This window comes from Stegodyphus dumicola, chromosome X2 (assembly GCF_044657685.1).
Source record: "Stegodyphus dumicola isolate Sdum_Otavi_A_Nest chromosome X2, ASM4465768v1".
NCBI classification, from domain to species: domain Eukaryota; kingdom Metazoa; phylum Arthropoda; class Arachnida; order Araneae; family Eresidae; genus Stegodyphus; species Stegodyphus dumicola.
This window is the reverse complement of record NC_140781.1, coordinates 56323815-56349398: the sequence shown is the minus strand read 5'-3', so window position 1 is coordinate 56349398 and position 25584 is coordinate 56323815. Positions and strand designations below refer to the sequence as shown.

Here is a 25584-nt window from a genome sequence, read left to right as displayed (position 1 = left end):
TTAGATATAACTATATGAACACCTTTGCCAGTTAGGTAATACAATGAAATTTTACACATGTTAGTTTGACGATTTTACTATCTATTTCCACGCCTGGTTGGCAATAAAAAAAAAACAGTTTTTGCCAGTGTGGCAATACAGTTTAGCTATAATACATTGGGATGACGTTACTATCTACCGCACACCTTGATGGCGAGAACTAAGAAAAAAATTTGTCAATTCTGGCAGTATAATCAAATCACAATATGTCAGTTTGGCATTACTACTTATTTTCTATGTGCCTGCTTGGCAACAAATTAAAAAATACAGCTAGCAGTTCTTTTTTTATATATAAATGCCAGTATGGCTTACACGTATCAATCATCAACATAAACATTCAATACAAATAACAGTTAAGACTAAATAATAATTTAAAAATAAAATACGTTTTTAACCACAAATATCAAATATAATTTATGCCCAAAATTTTTCGTATCAGTTATTTTATACAAAAACTTACAGTATTTAAATATAATTCTGAAATGAAATACTTAAATTCAATAAAAAATTTTTATGAAACCAAAAGTTTATCTTATCTTTGGAGATCAGCAATATCCTGTTCTGACAATTCTTTGCTCGGACGCAAGTTATAGAAACACAGAAGATAACATTTGAATGATCCACTTCAAAATCTGGCTTTAAAACAGCAGACTTCTGACATCCATTTCTCTTTGAAATAAACTCCAGTTGGTACTACCAAACTTGTTCTCAAAAATTTCAGCAACTCTCTGGGATTAGGGGACCAGCACCATCCAAATTGATAATTGCACTCCTAATTTCCAGGATCTCGGTGGAACTTCCAGTTTTATATGACTGTAACGTATTTTACGGTATTTAACAAAATAACAGATGATCTTTCTAGTAAAACATGAATTTTATTTTTAGTTTGCGGAGGTAGATAAATTGAATGCTATCTTTTAGTTACAAGTTTTTCATACATCTACTAGCTGGCAAAACTTTTAGAATAATAATTTTTAAACATTTTTGACATTGCCCAGCAATGGTTACATGAAACGAATATAACGTTGCCACTCCAATAACAAGGATAATAAATATAATGATTTGTTAAATAATAAAATATTACAATATATAGTATAGTGCCTATATGCTGTCAGAGGAAAGTGATGACAATGCATTTAATAGCAAAATTTGGAAATTAGTTCTACTCTTTCAAAAATTATGAAATTCATAAAAAATGTAAATTAAGAATTATTTCCAGTCATAGGAATAATCATTACCAGTCATAGGAAATGACAATTTGTAAAAATCAGTGGGGCCAGTAGAAGGTTGGAAATACCAGCTTTTAATAATTGTGTTTAATCACAAAGTGGTATTTACATGATTTTCAGTTTATTTACAATTTCTTCATTGTAGAAAATCATGAGGCATGTGTCCATCCAGCTTGCCTAGCATTTCAAAATCAAAGCAGTCAATATGTAGTAACACTCTACAGTAGATTAATTTGGCTTTATATTTTTATTTTAACAGAAATTTCTGATAATCAGCAATTTTTTGCATAAAAGTGATAAATAAGACCCCTTTTTTGTTGTTGTTTTAACATTTGTCTTATAATCAGGCATTTTGATAAGTGAAATTGCATAATAAAAGAAAGGAGTTTAATTATCACATCTATTATGTGGAGTAATTATGCTCTTTAAAAATACTAAATAAATTGCATACCTAATTACTGTATGTATAATCATAATTATGTATTTATTATATTTATAACAGCTATGTCTAAATGATTTCAATGTAGGCCTGCATACACTATAGTGATATTCTTGAAAACAAACAGTTAACAATGTATCTGCAGCTTTTTCCTTACGTTTCCTTTGTCTTTCAGCCACAGCTAATGAAACTACTATTTCAAGAAAATTCTGAAGGAAAGATAATAAATTAAGATTATCTTTTTTGGAATCACTGCAAGATAATAACTATTCTCTTACATTTTTTTTTTCATTTCTTAAATTGTAATCTGAAACATAAAGAAGGTCTTACATTTGAGGGAGTAGGTTTGATATTTTTAGATGCTTCACTTTTTATCTTTAGGAATAGTGCCAGTTTACATTCATCATATTTAGTGACAGAAATCAGATTTAGAAAAATTAATATTTACTACCTTTTGTATGCAACATTAACTTTTCTGAGATTTTGTTTTCTACAAGTATGCTGATGTTTGATGTATTCCTAATTTATATTTTTCTGTGTCTCATAATTTCTGAGATAATGATATTAACTTTGATATTTTGCCTTTGGGAGCACAATTATCTGTCCTTTTAGTAGTGGCTTACTGGTGACCAAGTAGATAAGATCATTGAATGTTAATATTTTAACCAAAGTTCAAATCCTGGTGAATGGCAGCTGCGTGCATGTTTTTGTAGCTTTCTTTATGTGTAATATAAATGCAAACTAGCTTTCCTTAGACTGTGCTGCAAGGCATTCCTTCCATTAGACAGAAAGCTTTGCATGCTTTGTCATAGTCAAACAAATAAACTCACCAGGTAGTGCACCTAACTGTTTGACTTTGTCACATTTGTCTCTAGCTATATTCATTAAAAAAAGCTATGTGAGCGATTAAGAATGCGAAGGGTATTCTGAGCCCATATGCATGTACACGCACGCTCATGCACAATGCATCTATGAAGTTTTCAAACTTTGTAGTGTGTATGGTGAATGCACAGAAGTTAAAGATTTGCACATGCCAGAAATGAAAAATATGGAATATGTATGGGTATTTATGCATATGCTTGCAAAAAGCATGTATCTGCCTTTAAAAAAATACGTAAATATTTATCAAATTATATGTAAAAGTTTTTGAAATGAAGGATTTATTCATTCATAAACTCCTGTGTAAGTTACTGTGAAGAAATCTAATTATTAAATGCGTCTAAATTTACAATGATTATTAATATTATCTAAATATATAATAACCTTAACACTGCATTGTAAACATGAATTGAAATCCTGTTGACAAATACGTTTATAAAACTATTTAAGCAAGAATTGTTGTACTCAAAAGCAATCTGTTAAAAGGTATTGTAAAGCAAATCCTGTGAGATGTGTACTTAAGGAAGTAATAACGTTTTAGAATATGTAGTGTGGAAATTAAGGGTAAAAAAAATCTGATAAGTATAATTAAAGAATTATTCCCTTACATTTTATAATAACTTAGTTGCAAGTTTTAAATAATATTTTAAAAAATCCTTTTTTTTTAAATTTCCTTTCAAAAATATTCAGAGAAGTACATTGAAATGAACACCAATAATTAATGTACTTCACTATTAAAAATAAAAGACGCTCTAATTTGAAATGGACCGAATAGAGCATTAATTATAAATCGACTTGGATTTTTCATTTTAAAAGATGCCTCAGAAGCTAAAAAATCATGTCATATTTGAGAAAGCATTTTAGGAAGAAACTCTATAATTAGAAAAGAAATAATGCATAAAAATTTTTTTAATGTAGTTAACGAAAAGTTGTGAAAATATTTCGTTCAAATTAAACCATTCTGAGGAAACTCTTCTGTGAAATGTATAGTCTTTAATTCCATTCAGAATGAAATGTTGTTTAAAGATGTATTCTTTTCACATTCTTAGGACTGTGAAATATTGTACAAAAAGAAAATATATACATTTGTATGCATATTTACAATATAATTACAAAATATTTACATCTAGTTGTGTCAATTCCCATTGATCTTAATGGTAAGCCACTGAATGTTTTGGTCACCACGAAGGGATCATCAGTTCTTCAAAGCAGTGTATGGGAAAAACCGGTTAGGGCCTCTCCTTCTTACTTTCTACCTCCATGGTAATTACTAACTTTTGGTATTTCCCCTTAGCTTGGTTTATTTGATTATGGGGAATCATGCTAGGTCTGTCTGTCTAAGATAAGGAATACCTTTGTAAAGGACTTTCTATGGGAAATTTCTTTACAAAAGTATCCCTTCCCTTAAAATATCCATAGACAGTTCATATCCACATGGGGAAAACGACCCAAACAATCCACGTAGCCAAAACATTTGCCTGGAATTTAACCCAGGTTGAACTACCAGTGCTGAGTGACTTTACTGCCCAGCTGCTTGTGGGCTCCTAGTTTCCCATAGACTGACTGATGGAGTACATTCAGTCTTAAAATTTTTCAAATGCATTGTATATGTATAAGCCAACTGCAGATGTTTTCTGCTCCACTTGAAGTAATTACGTTAAAGTTATCTGCTTTAATAATATCAAAATATTAATAAAAGAGAGAATTATATATAATGTTATATATCTTTTTAAATTAAAATATAAACTTATCCTGTCTTTCCCTTCTTTTAATTTATTTGTACTGTGACTAGTAAGGGGTAGAAATTTATTGTAAGGATTGTTATATTATCTAACAAAAAGCTTATTGTGGTTACACATCTCTTAGAACAAGTATTATATTGCTTTCCATTTTTATGAAACAGCATAACCAAAGTATAGAACAAAGTCCAAGATCCGGACTTAATCAGGACTTGCGCGATTCCAGGTTTGGAATTTTTCCGGATAGAATCATCATTTTAAATCTAGTAAGATTGCATATAGAAATAATAAAATTAAAACTATGAAATCGTAATTTATGAAATAATGAAGCATAAATGCACTAAAAAGTATCAAAATTTAGAAAAAAGAAAAGCTTGATATTTATTTGTCTGCTTTAATAAACATTTTTTACAAGTTGTTTAAGTTGCTTCGTCTTTTGTGCTAATACTTTCTCTTTAATTCTATAAACAGACATAATTTCTTTTTCAATTAAAAAGTTCCACTGTTCAAGTCCTGTAACTACTGTGTCGAGAATACTGACTAACATGTCAATCGAAATTTTTTTGTTTTCAATAACCTCTCTGTCACTTTCTTCATTATGGGAAGCGGTATTTTCTGGATTTAGAACCATACTACAGATTTCGCCATCCATTAATTGATTGATGATTGGGGCATTGTCGTCGCAATGTAAAACTTCTGTTATATCATCTTCATTTATTACCGCTTCTCCACATTTTTTACAAAACCTGTTAATTAGAAAATTTCACCTTTGGCTTGCGATATCCAAAAACTTTCAGATTTGCGGCTATCATCATAAAATTTAGCTATCATTCACTATACATGTTTGGCTATGTATCATGAGATTGGCATCTAAAGACAAGCTGTTTCACTAAATTTTATCTTGTTATATGTTTGTTATTTATCTTATCATATTTTATAGCACACTGAGACAGTTAAGTCTCACTTACACCTATTCCTTTGCACATGCTTAAGGCTTACTGAGGGCCGGCATTAGAAATCTTACTGCCTGGTGCAGTCTCTGCGAGTCCTAAATTCTGCTACCAAGCATCTCCCTTTTTCTGCCGCTCGATGCGACCATACAAGCTTCTGGCAGTGGTTCTGGTTTTATGCAATTAACAAATCATTTATTCTTAATTCAAATGGCACTAAATATATTCTTTTGGTCTATGTGTATCATTACAAAGTCTATTTTTAGCATATGGAAAGATATTTGTTAAATTTTTCCTGTCAGCATTTCTTAGCACTTTTAAATCTCTAATCATCGCCAAGCGTAATGTCAGCATAAAAGGTTACCATACTCTTTGTTATTAAATTATTAATATAAAAAATTGTTTAGGCATTGTGACATGAGTCATTAGTCATGTATTTATAAACGTGGAGATGGAAGCCAAATATAATAAATAATAATTCGCCAGTTTGGCATGAGCAATATAAAATATTAATAGGAGTAAAATCAAGGATATTTTGGTTTGAGATGTAGTACGCCGAGCTGCTACAAAGCCAAATTATTGATCTTACAAATTTATGCTAAAATTATTGTTTCTTTAATAACAAGGTATTTTATTTAGTGCCGAAGTGAAATTAAGAATCGGGACTCTCCACATGTTTTATTATGTGTGTGGAGAATCAAATGTGCATGCGTAAAGCACACACACAAAAATTTTTAAAAATTTTAAAAAGTCTGTGGTGGCTTTGATGTCCAGATTTTAGATCATTCCATATATTGGATGTCTGGATCCTGAACTTTGCAATGTATAATTTTTTTAAATCATTCACTACATTTTCTTTCTGAAGTAGTTTCGTAGTATTTTTTTTTTCTTTTTTAAAGAGAAAAATTCAATGAAGTAAAATTTACACTGTATGCATTGAAAATAAAGAGTACTGTAGAATAACTTTATAGCAGTTATGTTTTTTGTTTGATCAGATTTTGTTTAAATGCTGCAATTTCTGTAAAAAGTAGATTTTTTTTTACAGCTGTAACAAAGGCAGAATGAACAAAGGTAAAATGAAAATATTTTTAGTTAGGATTTTGAAGTATGTTTGAAATGATGTCACAATGATGCTATGCTCTTTCAGATTCTTGTGTAAATACATCATTAATTATCTCTAATATTGTATTATAAAGATGAAAAACTTTTGTGAAATAATAACACATTATAAAGTATGAATCTCTTCCTTTGATCATATGCCTATCTACAAACATCTCTCCACTAATTATAGTGAAGTGGGAGGAGAAAATAGAAATAAAACAAAAAAGGTGTGATGTGCGATGTTTTCACTTCAAACACCTGCAGAAAGGAAGGAAAATCTTGGAAGTATGAAGAACTGAAATGGGACATCACAACATGGAAGATAGATGATAAATCTTGTGTTTAGTTTAGTGGCAACACTTGTCACAACAAATCAATAATATGGGCATAGTAGTGTAATTTAATGCTATAGTCCAAAGATTTTTAGAGATGTTTTTAAGACATTTCTCATATTTCATTAAAAAAAGAAAAGAATGGAAAAAGTAGAGAACTAATAAATCTAAGACTGGAAGAGTGATGGATATTATCATTTATCGTGTGAAGAGCAAGTCAAGAAAAATGTGTATGAAAACATTTGAACCATTTTCAAAAACAAAAAGAGTTAGGCGAATTAAGAAGTGTTAAAAAATTGTAATTGCCGACTAAAATTATTAAAATAATTTTAGCCTAAGAAAATTTATGTGTGCAATATATAAACCCAAAACAATAAACAATAGGAAAGTGAAGTTTTTTTCTTCTGGAAGCAGAGAAGAGAACTTATTTGAAAGCTAAAATGTTGGGTTTTGTGTATTCACTCATTGTAAAACATCCATGAAAGAGATTAAGCATAGTACTTTTATGTAAAAGTCTTTTCTATTAAATAGTTTTTCTCTCTGTTTAGAATTGAGACTGGAGTAGATCCTTGGATTCAGAATCTATGGCCTGCATTATGTAAACAACTTGGTGTGCCATTTGTATCCAGTGATTCATTGCATGCAAGTTTAAATAAATTTACATCAAACATTAGTGCAACTTTTGCTTCTATTTTAAACAATTTAAAAATGTCTTGTGATGAGGAACAGTCTTCAGAACATACATTATTGACTGATGCCTTATTGCTGATTCTTAAAGATTTTGATGTGGAAAAATGCCGTACTCCTAGGCTTCCATCTCCAGCTTTGGCTATAAGTTTTGAAGAAACTCATAAAGTAAGTTAATTTTACTTTTCCGCTCAAACAAAATGTAATGAAATATTTTTACTTTTCATCTTTATATATGCAAGCTGTTTCTAAACTAATGCAACAAATATTAATGAGTGATAAAGCACACACCAAAAAGAACACTTTTCACAATAGGAATGTGTGGTTGCAAATTCAGAGAATTTTACTCAAAATGAGGTATGAAAGATCAAAACAAAGGTTTAATGAAGAAAAATATACACTCATGTCCATAAATTAAGGATAATTCGGAGTCATGTGGAAATCGAACTCTAAAATAAATATATCACCTGTAAAATCACTACACACATCTTCAAGAATCATATACAAATTTCAGGAAGTAACCAGATGACACCGATGGTACGTCACAATGACGAGAATGTAAGAGAGTGATATATAAGGAATACAGGCAAAGAAGTAAAATTGTTCGTAGACGCTTTATAAGCATTTCAGTGCAATAACTGAATACTTATGACACAAAGGACGCATTTGGATGATTTTTTACGTGATAGAGTTATCGACCGTCTGGAATGTGGGCGTACCCAACTGGAAGTATCAGACGAACTTGGAATTGCCCAGAGTGTCATCTCCAGGCTTTGGCAACAATTCCAAGATGATCGTAATGTGAGTAGACGTTACAGCACAGGTCGCCCCAGAGTTACAACGCCAAATGAGGACCAAATAAAAAACTATTTGGCAGTTACTGCCAAAAGAAACAGGCGGAGCACAGCCTCAGACCTGTCTCGTCAGCTCTCTTCAGCCACTGGTACGACAATTTCAAGGCAGACCGTGTACATACGCTTAGGGCAGATTGGTCTATATGCTCGTAGACCTGTCAGATGCGTTCCACGTACTGCAACTCACTTTCGCCTGCGGTTAGCCTGGAGTAGAGAGCATGCATTGTGGACACCGCAACAGTGGGCTTGTGTGATGTTTTCCGACGAGTCCAGGTTTAGCTTGCAGTCTGATTCTCGCTGGACTTTCATATGGAGAGCTCCAGGTACCCGTTACCACCAAGAAAACATCATTGAACGACACCGTTACAGTGGTGCGGGAGTGCTCGTTTGGGGTGGAATTATTCTCGGTTCCAGAACTGACCTGCATGTTCAGATTGGAACCATGACAAGCCAAATCTATTGGGACGTCATTCTGGAACAACATGTATGTTTGTTTCGGGGCGCCATGGGCGCACAATTAGTGTTTATGGATGACATCGCCCGTCCTCACCGTGCAAACATCGTAAGCGAATTCCTTCAATCGGAGGATATCACCCGTATGGACTGGCCAGCATTCTCACCGGACTTGAATCCAGTAGAGCACGTGTGGGACATGCTTGGCCGACGAGTTGCAGCCCATCAACCTCCTCCTACATGTCTACTGTAATTTCGGAAAGCATTGCTTTTTGAGTGGTGTAATATCTCACAAGATCAGAGCGATAATTTGATACTCAGCATGCCTAGGCATTGTACGGACTGTATTGCATTGTCTGGGACACATACAGTGTATTAACAATCATTCCAACCATGTAATACTGTTTTTTTGTTTTTTTTTTGTAAATAGTTTTGTAAATAGTTGCTCCAGAGGGAAAAAATCGCTAATTTTTTTAATAATATCAAACATATAGCATCTTTATTTGCTCTTTACCTTTTGCTTAATAAATAAGCTTTACAAATAAGTCAAATTTGTTTTGCTTCTAACTCTTCCTTTGCCTGATTTTGCATTATCCTTAATTTATGGACATGAGTGTATTTTAATAAGTGCCGACAAAATAATACTATCACAATTACATGAATTACAGTTATGCAATGAACAAAAGGTACAAACATCAGTAATTACTGATATGAAATAGGCTTTCAGAATTCTTCCAAATGGTGACCATCACACTCTGTGCTGGCCTTCCATCATTGGCATAAGGATTCCCACATAGTCTGAAAAATACCAGGCATATCAGATTTATGTGGCAGTTACTGAAAGCCTGGCTAGAAGATCCTCATTAGACTCCACAGGAGTTTCATATATGAGAAACTTCAGATGTTCCTGCACAAAAAATTGAGAAGTGAAATATCAGATGACAATGGGAGCTTGGTCATGGGTCCTCCTTAGCAAATCCACTTGCCTGGAAAAATGGCTTGTGAATAAGGACACATTGTTGTGCTGGCTATTGTCATGCTGGAGCCATATTTTCCAGTAGATGGCTGGCGATGCATGCTGAAACATTTGCAGCAACATTTTTTTTTTGAGAAATATGAGGTAACTCGCACATTTCAGATGTTGTGGTAACAGGTATGGTCCAGTGAGGTAATCTTTAAAAAAAACACGATCATACATTCACATGTAGTGTCATTGGATGTGGTGTACGTTGACTATAGTTGGCTGTAACATGCACATTTAGGAGTACATGCACATTATTCATGAGTAAAAGATTCATCCTTGAACAGAGCGTATACTACAAATTTTGGATCTACTTCACCGTGCTGCAGGCACGAGCATGCGAGATGATCTTTAGGCTGCAACTCTTATCCGTGGTGCCATTGGTAGGATTGCCTTACGATGGCATTAACATTCAGGCCATAAAACTCACCAAAGCATGACATGTGGTAAAATAGTGTAACAATGACACTGCTAATGTTAGGCTGCTGTCTTACTGATGCATAATCTCTTCTCACATGATCAGCATTTGATTATTTCTGCCGCGTGTGTTGGGAAAACATGGAAACATGGAAATTCCTCTTGTCTGAGAGTTGGTGGTGCAAATTCATAAATATCCTATAATTAGGAATGTGCATTTTGGGTAAGAGCTCTTGGTAAAGTCTTTGCAAGTACCTGCTGGTATCAGCAGTGTCAGCCAGACACCTTACAAAATGCATATCAATTTTCTCTTCAATCATATATTGATTCATTCACAGTGACTAACAAATTTGTATGTGAAAAACCTTTGCTTTGTACATGTGCCTGATTGCATCTTATGATGGCGTATCTACTGTGCTTGTGACTATACATTATATAATGGAAAGCATTTGTTTCGGTGTGTTCAATCATACTTTACAATTTATTGCATTTATTTAGAAACTCTTTCTACAGCAATTCTAATCTAAGAAGACCATGTGTGGTTCTAAATAACCTTGGTCTCAGAGTGATCAGTACTACTGTTATTTGATTATGCCCTCGGAATTCTGTTGACTTTCAGTCGTGGTTATCATGTTTGTCTGTATTCTTATCTCCTGTGCATTCCATGTACAGTAATTTTTAATTAACTTATTTATAGGTAAATTTCAAAGCAACTGAGGTTAAAATTACAAACGAGTTTAATAATCTTTACAAATTAATCTTAAGAAATTAAATTATTTTAGGCAGTCTGTCATGAAATCTCAAAAATTTTTATCTGTCATTCTGGATATAGATGTAACTTTGTCTTCTTTATGCGAACAGGTACAAGTTAAAGCAAGGCCAGTACATATGCATCCTTGTAGACATCCTTTATGATAAACAATAAAATATAATAATAAAAAAATTAAAATAGATTTTAGTATTACCTGATAAACTCTGTAGTCATTTGAAAGATTTCTTAAACTGGCCATGTATATATTAACCCCTTCACGCCGACTGTCACGTATACATGCCGGCAACGAACACACTTATCTACCGGCCGACACGCAGGCGTGCCAGAGCAATGTTGCATTTTCTACCGAATGTCACGTATTTGTGCCAGTACCTTGGAACGTTTTTCAAACTATAATTTCTGCCACAAGATGGCACTGTATGTATGCCCATATGGTTTCAGATACATGTACATTAGACATTCTACTCGAAATGAGAGAAGCATGACTCACACACACGTGTTTTTTATTATATAAACAAACGGGGAACTAAATGTTTCCGAATGGCGTGATTTATGACGTCTCTTTAAATTGCACTTTATTCGCACGTGGTAGTTGTTTATTGTAAGTAGAAGTTTTATATGCGCTAAAGTGTTGAGTATTTCGGTTTACAGTTCAGTTTTTAGAAAATAATTAGATCTTGTTAGACGTGAATTCTTTCTGTTTTTACCGTTTCAATGTCGAAGCGTCGAAAATGTTTAACAGAGCATGAAATAGCAGAAATGATGCAAAATATTTCAGATATTGATTCTGAAAGATTAACTGAAAGACATTTTCCAAAACTTTGTTCAGAAGAGACTGATAAGAAAATGAGACGACGGTGCTTCGTTTGTTCACATTCCCGGAAAAATCCTCCAAAACGGCAAATGAGTTATTACGAGTTCAAGGAATGTAACGTAGGACTGCGTGTAGATCCCTGTTTTAAAATTTTTCATACGAAAAGAGAATTTTAAGTAATATATTTAGTTTTCAGATGTATAATGTTAAAAGTCATAAAATGGTGAGTAATTAAAATAAAATGTGTAAAATATGCATTTAAACAAGAAATAAGGTAATTAAAGTATATATATAAAAATATCTATAAAGCATAAGCCATTTAAATACTCTATAGAGCATTATTAAACAATGCGTTGATACTTCGGAAATTTCATCGATTTAGGCTTAGTAGCAAAAAAGCCCCCGGCCCTGGAGAGACGCTCGCGGAAGACACTGCCGGCCTCCGTGATATGCGCTCGTTTTCGCTACCCGGCTCGAAGGGGTTAAGTTTCATTATGTATAAATGCTTCAGATGGCAAATCTGTGAAGTTGGGTAGGATTTGTTATAAAATGTTTGAATTATTCTAAATTTTTAAGTACTTCCTGTATTATTTTTTTCACACAGCTCTCATGAAAGGCCATAATTTAAAACTGGTTATTTTTAATGTATTCTTTCTTGTCTTATTGTTGATTTATTAGTCTTAATGTAGTAGAAATTGGATAACTAATATATCAAGAAAATGTAGTTGTTAACCAGTGCAATAAATGTTAGAACAGCTTTCTAAAATTATTGCAAGAGTTTGATTTAGGCAGTATTCGCAGAATCCAGTAACTCGTCATCTCTTAGTTTTAAAATTTATTTGAAACCACTTCTGTTTTAATATACACTTTGGACAGTGAAAATGCGAGATCATGAACACTTGCGCATTAAGTGATGAAAATCAGCAAAAGAAGAGACCCCACAATGAACAGTAAGGGGGTGTTTGTTATAGGTATGTTTGGTGCAATGCAGGCAGCAGCATGTCTAGAGATGCAAAATGTGTGTGGATTGTCTCTTGAAGAATAAATGTCCATTCCCTGATAACCGTTTGCCACAGTTTATCATCTGAACACGGCAGTGGAAATGCACACAGGTGACATTCAATCATGCCGCAGACGTTTACGATGGGTGAGAGATCCAAGCAGACACGTGCCAGGGAAGCACTTTACAGGGCATGTTTGCTAATGATGGCTGTGTGTGATTTGATGTAATTATGCTAGTAAATGGCATTCAGCACTCCTGAAGGAAAGGTACTGTTACCGGATGAAGCATGTCATCCACGTATCATTGGCTCGTCATCCTGCCATCGATACCAACTAGGAGTTCTTTGTTATCACAGGTGATGGTGCCCCCAAACATGACAGTGTGTAGTCATGCAGTGTACCATTCTGTGTTCACGGCTGGACTGGACTTGTCATGACGTCGCCATCAGACTTGTACAAAGAGACTGCCATTGCTTATACAAAAGCATGTTTCATTGGAAAACTCCACATTATTCCACTCTGAAGTCCACATGACTCTATACTGACACCACAAATAGAGGTACTTGTGATGTTATTTCAATGGAGAACTTAATGGATGTCATGTGTGTATGCCACTGGTTGCCAATCAGCAAATAATGGTCTTGATCATTATGGGAGCATCACGAGTGTCCTGCAACTGTCTCAATATTTCTATGGAAATGGCCTGCATGGTCACCATGCATGCTGAAGTCACTCTGGCAGCACCACCACCCCGGGAATATGCCTCTTTCCCTTCTTCCAACCAGCTTTGCTACAGTTGTTGCACTCTAAACATCAACCTGCTCTTCTCAGGGCAATCACTATTCTCCTGGTGTACCCCTGATATGCACGAAGTGCCTATAATTTAAAATTATTAATTTATTGATTTTTCTTTAAATTGTTTTTAGTTATATTTATAGAATTAGAAATTTTTGTAATACCACCTTTTTCCGAAAATAAGACACTGTGATGCCAAAGCAAAGTTTAAAATTTAAAGAAATTAAACATTTAGCAGTAGTAGCAATAAAAGCTCCCTGAGATATGTTGTGCAGACATTGAAGACAATAAAAGATTTTGAACTTAACCAATTTATTAACAATATAATAAAGAATAAAAGCACAGAAAATAAATGTCAACAATATTAGAGTCTTAGTAAAAATATAATATAACCATCATTCATCAAATATTTTTACCTGGTCTCCAAAAACACTGGCATTCTATACAAACAAAAATGTCCTAAACAGTAATTATGCGGCCTAAAAATAAAGCTGGCTACACATTTAATAAGTCCATAATCAATGGTCAAGAAAAACACCTGAAAATTTAAATGAAGTTCTTGAAAGCACTTAAAACAGGTCTAACCCCGTTTGCACAAGGAGTCGCCGCTCACGTATTTTTAATTGCCGCCTTTATTGAAGAACATGGATGCCGCCCACGGCAGTCACTCACATGGTAGCCTCTGAAACCGAAGAACTTTAATCTGGAACCATCATCTCGCAAACCGGAATCAAGGCATTTTATTCATCGGACTGAATGCATCCTTTTGAAGGGGCTGGAAACCGCTCACTCACGTGCCGGGAAAGCAGGAACTAGAAGGGTTGAGCCAGAGCGACGCGAGATACTTATAGCAGAAGTAGGAATGACGTCATCTCACGGCAACCAATCAGCTATCGGCACAAATCGGCTTTTCAGATGACGTAACATCATGTTTCGTTTTTGCATCTCAATTAGGTTGAAACAATCCGTTCTCAATGCAAACAGTGGCAGCAAGAAAAAGAAGTAGAAGTAACTACTATATTACATTAAAATAAGGACTAAATTAAATAAACATTTCAAGGAGGAGAGATGATGCAGTAAAAGGTTTAAAAATAAGCTATATTTTCCAACAAATGCCCCCCACATCATCATCTCCGACCTGAAATAAAATCCGAATGCCAGTATCTTTACAAAATTCAAAACAAGAATAAATAAATATCACAATTTCATTCAGAAATTTTTAAGAAAAATTTTTCTTTGGGAAAATCATCCCATTATTCAAAAATTTTACAGTAGCAAGAAAGTCCAACATGTTACAGAACAATACAAAGACATATATGATCACACGCTCAATACTTTTACCCAGGGCCCTGGTCACTCATACAACATTCTACACTATACAATTTTACATTTACCTAATATCCATCATAATATGACTTATAACATATTTTCAAATTAACAAAACTCTTAATTTAAATACACACAAAAACAAATTTCATAAGAAAATTGTTCCACAAAATCTTATCAGGTTATGCTTAGTCAGTGGTTTTGTCATGGGATCAGCCAGATTATCTTTACTTGGGACATATTTTAAATCAAAAATTTCCCTGTTCAATAGATCACGAATGAAAAATAGTTTCACATCTATATGTTTTGTCCTCGAGTTTTCAATGGGTGATTTTGTAAAACATATAGCAGCCATATTATCAGCAAACAGTATTGGCCTCGAAACATAGTTACTTGCAATCTTAAACTGAATGCATTCATCCAAAATGTTTTTAAACCAAACTAATTCTTTTGCTGATTCAGTCATGGAGATAAATTCAGCCTCCATAGTAGATAAACTCACTCCCCTTTCCTTAAATGTACGCTAAGATACAGGTGATTCTCCCAACAAAGCTATTTGTCCACCAATAGACACCATATCATCCCTACTTGAAGCAAAATCCGAATCTGAATATATATTGAGCTTCAGTTCCTTGCATACCAGCTTGAGTTTGTGCTGTCTGGTATTGGAAACGTACCCTAAAAGTTTAAGTAATCCTTCCCAGTGAAACTTACCAGGATTGCTTTGGAACTGAGAAAATATATTAACAGCATAAGCTATATCTGGACGAGTACGATTGCAAAGAAACGAGAGACATCCCAAAACATTTCTAAAAGGATAATTCATCATTTCAGTCGTTTCTTCTTGTGTACTGGGACTTTGAGACTTTGAATATTTCACACCTTTAACTATTGGAAGGGAAGTAATTTGTATTTTAAAAGACTTAAATCGATCAACTATGTCTTCTATATATAATTGCTGATGAATTAAAACACTATTTTTCTCATATTCAAACTCCACACCCAAAAGCTTTCTTGTTTTACCTAAAATTTTCAAATCAAAATGTGAACTCAGGACTTTTAATATCCTTTTGGCCTGAACTTCACTTTTCCCAAACACAACTATATCATCAACATAAACCAATAGAATGACAAAATCTTTAAAACGATAGACACAATTACACCACTCAAACTTGATAAACCCTAGGTTACATAGTGTTCTATCCAACTCGTAGTACCATAATCGCCCACTCTGATGCAAACCATACAAGGCTCTATCTAAGCGACACACAAAAGTTTCTTTATCTCGCTCCACAAAACCCTGAGGTTGGGACATGAAAATTTCCTCTGATAAAGGAGCGTAGAGATAGGCACTTTTCGCATCACATTGTATATTTGCCCATCCAAGGTGTGCAACTAAAAGGGAGAAAAAGAGCCTTATTACTGAAAAGTTGACTACAGGAGAGTAGGTTTCATCATAGGTATCGTATTTAATTTGCCGATAACCGTGAGCCACTAAACGAGCTTTAAAACGAACAATGTTTCCAAATTCGTCACGTTTAATGTTGAAAATCCACCTGCAACATAGTGGAGTCTTGTCTTTAGGAAGTGGAACAAGATGCCATACCTTATGCTTTCGCATGTTGGCCATTTCCTCTTCCATTGCCTCTATCCATTTAAGCTTTTCTGCAGATTTCATTGCCTGGTTATAAGTGTTTGGAATTGAAACATCTAGTCAGCTATCTCGTGTATACAACGTTGAAGGAGTACCAGTTGGGTCGATTTCACCACTATAAGTATTGCTTCCCTTGAAATCAAACAAGGTAGGATCATGCTGAATATTATGTTCAGTGCAATACCTTTCTACATCATTTGGTGATCGTAGTCTTTGATTAGACCCCCTCTCAAAATAATACACATCCGTACGAGTGCCGTCTGGCTTGGAACAGGTTTACGAAGCCAAGTTACTTGTCTCAATGTAGATTGAGTGTCAGCGCCAATTGTAGAAGAAGGTATATTGGTATCGGTTCTTTCCTCTATTTCAGGAAAATAGCCAACTGGAGTGTCAGTAGATTGGAACTCTACCCTTTCTTCAGATTCCAAATCAGGAAGGGTGCCCAGTGCAGCTTCACTGCCACTTTTCTGCATTCCAATCGACTCTTTAAAAGTAGCATTTAGGGTTTCTACTACCTTTTGCTCATTTTCCAACCAAATCTTGTACCCTTTTGTTCGTACACTGTACCCAATCAATCGGCCCTTTGTTGCCTTTGGATCAAGTTTAGAATTTCCTTTAGCCTTTGGAATTCCCACATAGGCAATCCTTCCAAATGCCTTAAGATGACATACTGATGGTTTCCGCTTAGTGTATAATTCGAATGGGGTTCTATCTTGGCCCTTATGACAGATTCAATTAAATGAATATGCAAAATACATTACTGCATCTGACCAAAATTCGGAACTCATTCCACTATCGTGTAAGATTGCACGTATATTATTGAGAGCTGTCTGATTAAATCTCTCACAAACTCCATTCTGTTCTGGAGTATAGACATCTGTAAATTCGTGCTTTACACCATTTTTATTACAATATGACCTGACTTGATCATTATCATATTCTCGCCCATTGTCAGTCCTAAAGTACTTCAATCTAAGGTTCAAAGATCTTTCCACACGTGCTATATGCCTTTCAAGTACTTCAAACACCTGACTTTTCTCCACAATGGGGTACACTACCACGTAACGAGAATATTCGTCAATAAAGGAAACGAAATAACGTTCACCATTCCTACCTGGAATGTTAATAGGTCCCCATACATCAGAGAAAACCCTTTCAAGCGGTCTCTTTACTTGAATACCTTCTAAGGGTCTATAGGAGATTCGTCTTTGCTTATTGATTTGGCAATGTTCACAAAACAAATTAGGTGAGTGCTTTAACACAGGAAGACCTCGAACTGAATGTCTCTTACTAGTCCTGACAATAGTATCATAATTTATATGACCAAACCGACCATGCCATAATTCACTATTATTATGCTGAACTGTGGATGCCTCAAATTTCACAGATTTGCCCCCCTTTTTGATTATTTTCGGGAACAGGTGATAATTACTACCTATCAACTTAGCTTTGTACAAAGTTGAATTCTCATCATCAGTAACTTTAATTTGCCCATTTTTACCAAAAATCTTGCTCCATTGATATCCACCCTAGGTTTAGATACTAAATTTCGTCTCAGTTCAGGTGAATATAACACATCTTTAAGCAAAATAACTGTATACCCAAATTTCATTTTAACAGTACCCTTCCCATGAATTGGAAAAGTTACCCCGTCAATAGCTACTAGCATATTCTCATTTTTCACAGGAGAAAAAGTATCAAACAATTCACGATTTTTACAAAAATGATGAGATGCAGCCGTATCAAAAATCCAACTATCATCATTTTCTTCCAAATTGTTAACATTGGCTTGAGCTATAAAATGGGACTGTGCATGGGAATTTTTACTTTTACTCAACTTGGGTTTATTCTTACACTTAGAAGATGTTTTATTACTACTAGATACAGCTGAGGAAACAGAAGAAGCAGGCGAGGGTGATCTGGAAAAGTTACCTCTCATTCTACAGTATTTTTGAATATGACCTGGATGGCCACATTTATAACACTTGAGCCCTTTAATCTGCTTAAATTTGGGTTCACAGTGAGTACTTTGAACTTCTATAGTCTTATTGGAGTTTTCCCTATCTATCTCTCTTAAATTAAGACGTGTTTCCTCTGCTAGAATTTCAAGTTCAACATTTTTAAAAATGAACTTTTCATCTGGCCACCTCAAAATATTCTGAACTACTTGATCAAATTTATCTGGAAGGAACCTAAGAAACTGGAAACATATATATATGTCTCTTACAGCCTGATTAATATCAGCTAACTGTTCAGTTACGCGTTTTAATCTAGAAGAAAAGAAACTAATACTTTCATTTGGCTTAATTTTACATTTTAAGAACTCTGAAAACAGGGACATATGTCTTGACCTATAATCTGGCTGGAAATATTTGGCAAGCGTATTCCATGCCACTACCGGGTCATCAATTTCACATATCAAGTTTCTATATTCAGGGCTTACATTCATATAAATTAACGATAATGCCGATCGACTTCTATTTTGATAGTCGGCAATGATTTCTTTTGCAATACCCTTAACATCATCCAAATCAGGACATTTTTCAATACCTTTGACCAAAAGCCATGCATTTTTTTCATTCAAGACAAACTTCATATCTTTGGACCATGTAAAGTAATTACATGCATCAAGTTTAGCAATATTATGCATGACACTAACAGTAGCCATATTTGAATTTTAACAAAAACCGCCCTCCATTCTCTTAAGTCCTAAATTAACTTTAAACTTCAAAAGTCTGCACTAAAAATAACTCAGGAGCTGGTGGCCCATAACCAGAATGATGCCAAAGCAAAGTTTAAAATTTAAAGAAATTAAACATTTAGCAGTAGTAGCAATAAAAGCTCCCTGAGATATGTTGTGCAGACATTGAAGACAATAAAAGATTTTGAACTTAACCAATTTATTAACTATATAATAAAGAATAAAAACACAGAAAATAAATGTCAATAATATTAGAGTCTTAGGAAAAATATTATATAACCATCATTCATCAAATATTTTTACCTGGTCTCCAAAACACTGGCATTCTATACAAACAAAAATGTTCTAAACAGTAATTATGCGGCCTAAAAATAAAGCTGGCTACACATTTAATAAGTTCATGATCAATGGTCAAGAAAAACACCTGAAAATTTAAATGAAGTTCTTGAAAACACTTAAAACCGGCCTAACTCCGTTTGCACAAGGAATCGCCGTTCACGTATTTTTAATTCCGCCTTCATTGAAGAAACATGGATGCCGCCCACGGCAGTCACTCATATGGTAGCCTCTGGAACCGAAGAACTTTATTCTGGAACCATCATCTCGCAAACCGGAATCAAGGCATTTTTATTCACCGGACTGCATGCATCTTTTTGAAGGGGCTGGAAACCGCTCACTCACTTGCCGGGAAAGCAGGAACTAGAAGCGTTGAGCCAGAGCGACGCGAGATACTTATAGCAGAAGTAGGAATGACGTCATCTCACGGCAACCAATCAGCTATCGGCACGAATCGGCTTTTCAGAGGACGTAACATCATGTTTCGTTTTTGCATCTCAATTAGGTTGAAACCAAAGCTGTATGTAAGTAAAGCGTCGGCACTCCAATACTATAACCTGACACCAAATTGCAGCGCCAATTCATTGCAGTGGTGGCGATGTAAACTAAATCTCTCTCCCCTCCTCCTCTTCCCTACAGAGACGCATGGAGGTAGAAAGTAAGATGGAGGGTCCCTAATCGGTTTTGAAGCACTGCGATCCCTTCGCGTTGACCAAAACACTGGGGGATTTAAGATCAATGGGTTTGGCCACGATCGAATGTAAATATTTTGTAAGTGCGTCGTAATTATACATTTATATATTTTCTATTTCTACAATATTTCAGAGTCCTAAGTGTACGGAAAGAATACATTTTTAAACAAATTTTATTGTGTTATTAACATTAAAATTACGCATTATTTCTTCTCTACTTATAGAACTTCTGCCTAAAATACTTTCTCAAATATGACATGATTTTTTTTAGCTTCTGATGCATCTTTTAAATGAAAAAAAATCCAAGTCAATTTGTAATTAATGCTCTATTTGGTCCATTTCAAATTAGCTCTCCTTTTATTTTAATAGTGAAATACTACGTTAAAAAGGGAATAAAAAAGGATTTTTTAAAATATTATTTAAAACTTGTACTTGCGTTATTACAAAATGTAGGTCAATAATTATTTTAATTATATTTATCAGACTTTTTTATCCTTAATTTCAACAATACATATCCTAAAACTCTTCTTTATTACTTCCTTAAGTACGCATCTCATAGAATTTGCTTTGCAGTACCTTTTAACAGATTGCTTTCCAGTACAAACAATTCATGCTTAAATAGTTTTATAATGTATTTGTCAGCAGAATTACAATTTATGTTTACAATTTAATGTTAAGGTTATTATATATTTAGATAATATTTATAATTATTATAAATTTAGATACATTTAATAATTAGATTTCTTCAAAGTAATTTTCACGGGAGTTTTTTTTTATTTCAAATACATTTATAAATAATTTAATAAATATTTACGTATCTTGTTAAAGGCAGATACATACTTTTTGCAAATACAAGCATAAATACCCATACATATTTCACACTTTCGGCATGTGCAAATCTTTAATTTCTGTGCATTTACAATCTTTTTTGAGTAAAGTAATCTATAATAATTTAGCATATAGCCAACATTTTTACATAAGGGGAAATATGTATGAATATAATTTGAATGAAAATTACATGCATTATTTTTAATACACACTCAAAGGTCAGTTTTGCGTTGAAATTCCTTCACGATGGCATCTCTCCATTTAGGCAGATAACCCTTGCCTGACTTACTCTATTTAACAAAAACTTAACCTTATATGCCTAATTAGAAATATTTTAACATACAAAATTTTATATTTACAGTCAGCCATCAAGTTTCACACTTTGAAACACGTTTTAGAATACATTTATTATCAAACTCAAATCTTCTAAAAAATATATTTTGGCAGAGCATTCAATACCTTTGCTGTTACTGGTTCTCAATTTCTCAGAGAAATCTTTAATCCAGGAAAGAGTTAATTGAGAATCGAAAATTTTGCCACTTTTTAGTTACGATACTGAGAGCAAATATTGTAATTATGCTCTCGTTAGCCATTCTTTGTCTATGAAATGAGACCTACGTACATTAAAAAGCAAGCATGAACTTCGAATTTCCGAGAAAAGTTCTATTAATGGGTGAAACACTTATTTGTAGACAGGCTATTCTACCCGAGTCCATGTACACATTAATCTTATTTTCATTCAGAAAAAACCGGGAGCTAAAACTATCATGGTAACCAGAAATGAGGTTTCATCACCAAAATTTCACAAAATTGTTCGTAATCGAACGTACACTCAATTCTACACTAGAACCCTTATCAGTTCTATTTAAGTTGTCCCTTTTGTACTTTTTTTAAATCGACTTTAGATTTTGCTATCTTTCTATTTTTTTCACGAAGATGAATTTTCAGAAAGTGAGCAGAGGCAAAAGACAAAACCTTTTCTTTAACATTTTCAGCATGAAGCTCACAGTTTAGAAATTCAAACATTGACGACTGCGACAAGAGATTTTTCAAATTCCGCAGGATGTCAGGTGATGACAAGTGGCTAGATAAAAAAGTGTTGGATATATGCAGAAGTTCAGCAATGCATAATGTCATCTTTTCTGACGGATGTGTTAGTCCTCCTTCTGTTACATCTTGATCCTTATATTCTTTAAAATGTAAGAACAGAGTATGCTGTAGCATAGGCTTTGCCCTATCTATAAGAGCCACTTTACATGTATCGCACTCATTTAGCTTTAGGCAACGTAATACTCTTCTGGATAAATATCCACTTAAGAAAGCAACTACATTTAGTGATAAATTGTCAAGCTTTTGAAAACTTGCATCACAGCAGGAAGAATCACAGTGAATGACTAAACTATCATCAAAATCCTTATTTCTACTATTTTGTTCATCCTCCTCCTCTGCATCTCCTTTACTTTCTATACTTGTAGATGGAGGTACAGGAGCCAAAATAAAAAACATAAATTGATCCCCATCTGGTTCACAGTTGGAGAATTTACTTTTACATCGGAATGAATTTAGTGATGCAATCTTGAATACTGATGAAAACTCGTAAGCCGATGGATTTGTACGGTTTCCACCACTTCCTCGGATACGACTAAAAAAGTTTTCAAGGCAATCTTGGTTGCATCTCTTTGTCATAAAGAATTCGCGTTCTTTCAGCATCTCTTCCGAAAGCTGCAACATGGCTGTTATTGTCTGGGTCCAACCTTTTCTACTACCGCATCCTGCGACATGCCTTCTAGGACCTTCTTGATTTTGTGCAAGTGGTTTCAGAAAAACCCATGAGTCAATGAATGACAGCATGTTTATCCAAAGTTTAACATGTTCAGAACCTTCTGTTACAGCACAATGTAATTGTTTTCCCCTTAAGGGATTTTTTCGAATTCCATTCATAGAATCGAACAAATTGTCTATCTCTTGTATAAATTCTACCGTTGGAGCAGCACTTGCTTCTATTAGTCCAGATAGGACACACATATTCATTCCTGCTGCTACTGTGTGGCTAAAAACTTGCGCAGCAAGCGCAACTTTCATGGAATTCATGCCAGCCACATATATGTGTGCATCGGTAATTTTTGGTGCACAGCGAACAAGAAGTGTTTGATCCACTGTGTAAAAATCTCGAATGTGCTTGAATGACACAAGTCCTTTATTAGTTTGGAGGTCATATTTCATAAGGCTACGTCGTAAATTTTTTAAAAGGTGTGGTGGATCGAACAAACAAAAAACCTTCTGCCCATTAAAATAGAAGAATGGCTTTGTAGATTCTGTTCCTAGGAGACCAAACAATCTACAATTACTTCCACTTTGGTCACAAACCAGAGCCTTAACTGTAGCATTAGCAGAAGACAATTTTGACAATGCCTCCATTACTATATCTCGAAGTCGTTCTGCATTCATGGCATGGCTTGAGAAGTAAAAACCAAGTGGTACCTTTTTCTTGCTAGTCAAACTTCTCAGCATTAGTACCAGTGCATGATTGGCAAATGAATCGCTTCGTAAACCACCAAAGTCCTCAAATCCAATTACATGATCTTTTTGTCGGTCATACACTAGAGAAGGTTTCAATGATATTTCGTCAAAGATTAAGGCAAACATTTTTTCATGTTTCTCCTTATTTTGCAGAACTTGTTTCAATGCAAATATAACATCTGCACTAATCCCTGTGTATGAGAGCTTCGATGACACAAAATGCTGAAGAGTTCGTTCATCTGGTAGCTGAAGAAATTCTTTTAAAACACGATATGCTGCTCTACTTTTACTGTAGATGCGATAGGCATCAATTTTGTCAGATTGCGTAAAACGCCTGCCTTTTGTTTTTTGAGTGTTCAATATTACCTGCCGCTGAATGAATGAACATTTTTTGCTAACCCTTTGACTAATTTTTTTTTCAAAAGAATAAGCTATAGATTTTCTCTCTGAAGATGCCACTTTTAATTTTAGTCGTCTTGCCATGTCCCGATACTTTTTAACAGTATTTGCCAATACTGATTTTCTGGGCGTATATTTTCTCGCTGAATAATGCGACTTTGGTGTGCTGCAGGCTACTGGTGTTTGTCGGTTACTTGGTCCTTGAACAGGAAATGGGGATATTAAATGATTATCCATAGCACTTGAGAAAGGAGTGTCACTTAAATTAGGCACATGCTGATTTGAAACTGCATTCTTTGTTACGTACGATTTCGGACAACATGGCACAGCATTGTGAACCAGACGATGTTTCGTAGTAACATTTGTAAAACACCAGTCTTGAAAATGAAACATGCAGAGATATGCTTTTTTATACAACTCAGAAGCGGGAATGCCAATGAGCTTATCATTTTGGGAAGCCTTAACCCATGCTTGGCATCTGAAAAGAAAAGTATAATACATGGATTATATTCAAACATACAATAATTAAAAATTATTCATAAACATTACTAACTTTTCAAAATTATAGAGTTGTAGCTTATTTCAAACCTTTTGATTGCTAAGGCCTTTTGAAATATCTATAATTTAAGGTTCTTATGTTAATTAACCATTTATTTTTATTATTTGAATTTTTACTGTCAAGTCCACTTTTTTCGTTCCTCACCAGAATGCAAATAAGTTACAGTATTTAAGTAGATATGTTTGAGGCTAAAAGTGTGTGTGTGAGGGAGGATGTGCTTTTAGAGCAGACTCTGTTGTGTGCTCGTTACTTTGATAGTATTGCATTCTAAAACCCGGGCTTGCCATTCTGGTTGTCGTTGGTCTAAGTTAGTGTAGAAATCATGAGCCAATATTTTCAAATTGAATATTTGAGTTTATTTTAATACTGTTTAGTTCTTCAAAACAAGTGTTGGCGTATTTTGAGCAAGAAGAAAGTGCTTTTATGTTCTGAATTTTTAAAATAAAAATGTTGTTTAAACTTTTGCAGCCATCTGACCTTATAGTCATATCAGACAAAATGAATAGTTGCTTCAAGTCTACTGTAAGCTAGTTTTGCATGAGACCTAAAAGTTTACATTACAACGTTCCACACATACACATACGAAATCAATAAATTTGTTAGCGTCTTAAAATTACAGTACAAATGCATTTCTTTTCTCTCTAGCAAGTACTTTAATTTTTAATACAGTGAAACCTCTTAAGTTGGACACCTTGATGAGTGGGACACTTGTACTGGGAACAGCGCCTGTACATAGATTTAACACTAAGTTTCATAATTTTATGTTGAACACCAATTATAAATTTTCGTCATCATTCAGTATGGCACTGATTCCTCTACGCTTTTAAGAGACTTTTTTACTGTTAAGATCTAAATTTCTTTCTATATATCCACAAACTTTACTTGCAACTATACCACAGGGTTTCAGGGTTGTTAAAAACAGTCTATGAATTAAATGAGACCTTTTTTTTAACCCAATACATACAATTTTTTATTAAAATTTTTTATTATTTTTTATAAAAAATTTCACTACATAAATTTTAAATAAAGTAAACATTACTAAAATG

At 34.1% G+C, this 25584-nt stretch overlaps 1 protein-coding gene across 8 annotated transcripts in view; it reads left to right on the top strand.

The window, feature by feature from the left end:
• The window catches only part of LOC118182340 (methionine synthase reductase-like), a 128025-nt gene that overhangs the window by 47145 nt on the left and 55296 nt on the right, over window positions 1–25584 (top strand). For all 8 annotated transcript variants that reach the window (XM_085809924.1, XM_085809928.1, XM_085809923.1 and 5 more), the window contains one exon: window positions 7257–7563. In XM_085809924.1, coding sequence (XP_085666050.1) covers window positions 7257–7563 — 307 coding nt within the window. The remainder of the gene's footprint in view (window positions 1–7256; window positions 7564–25584) is intronic.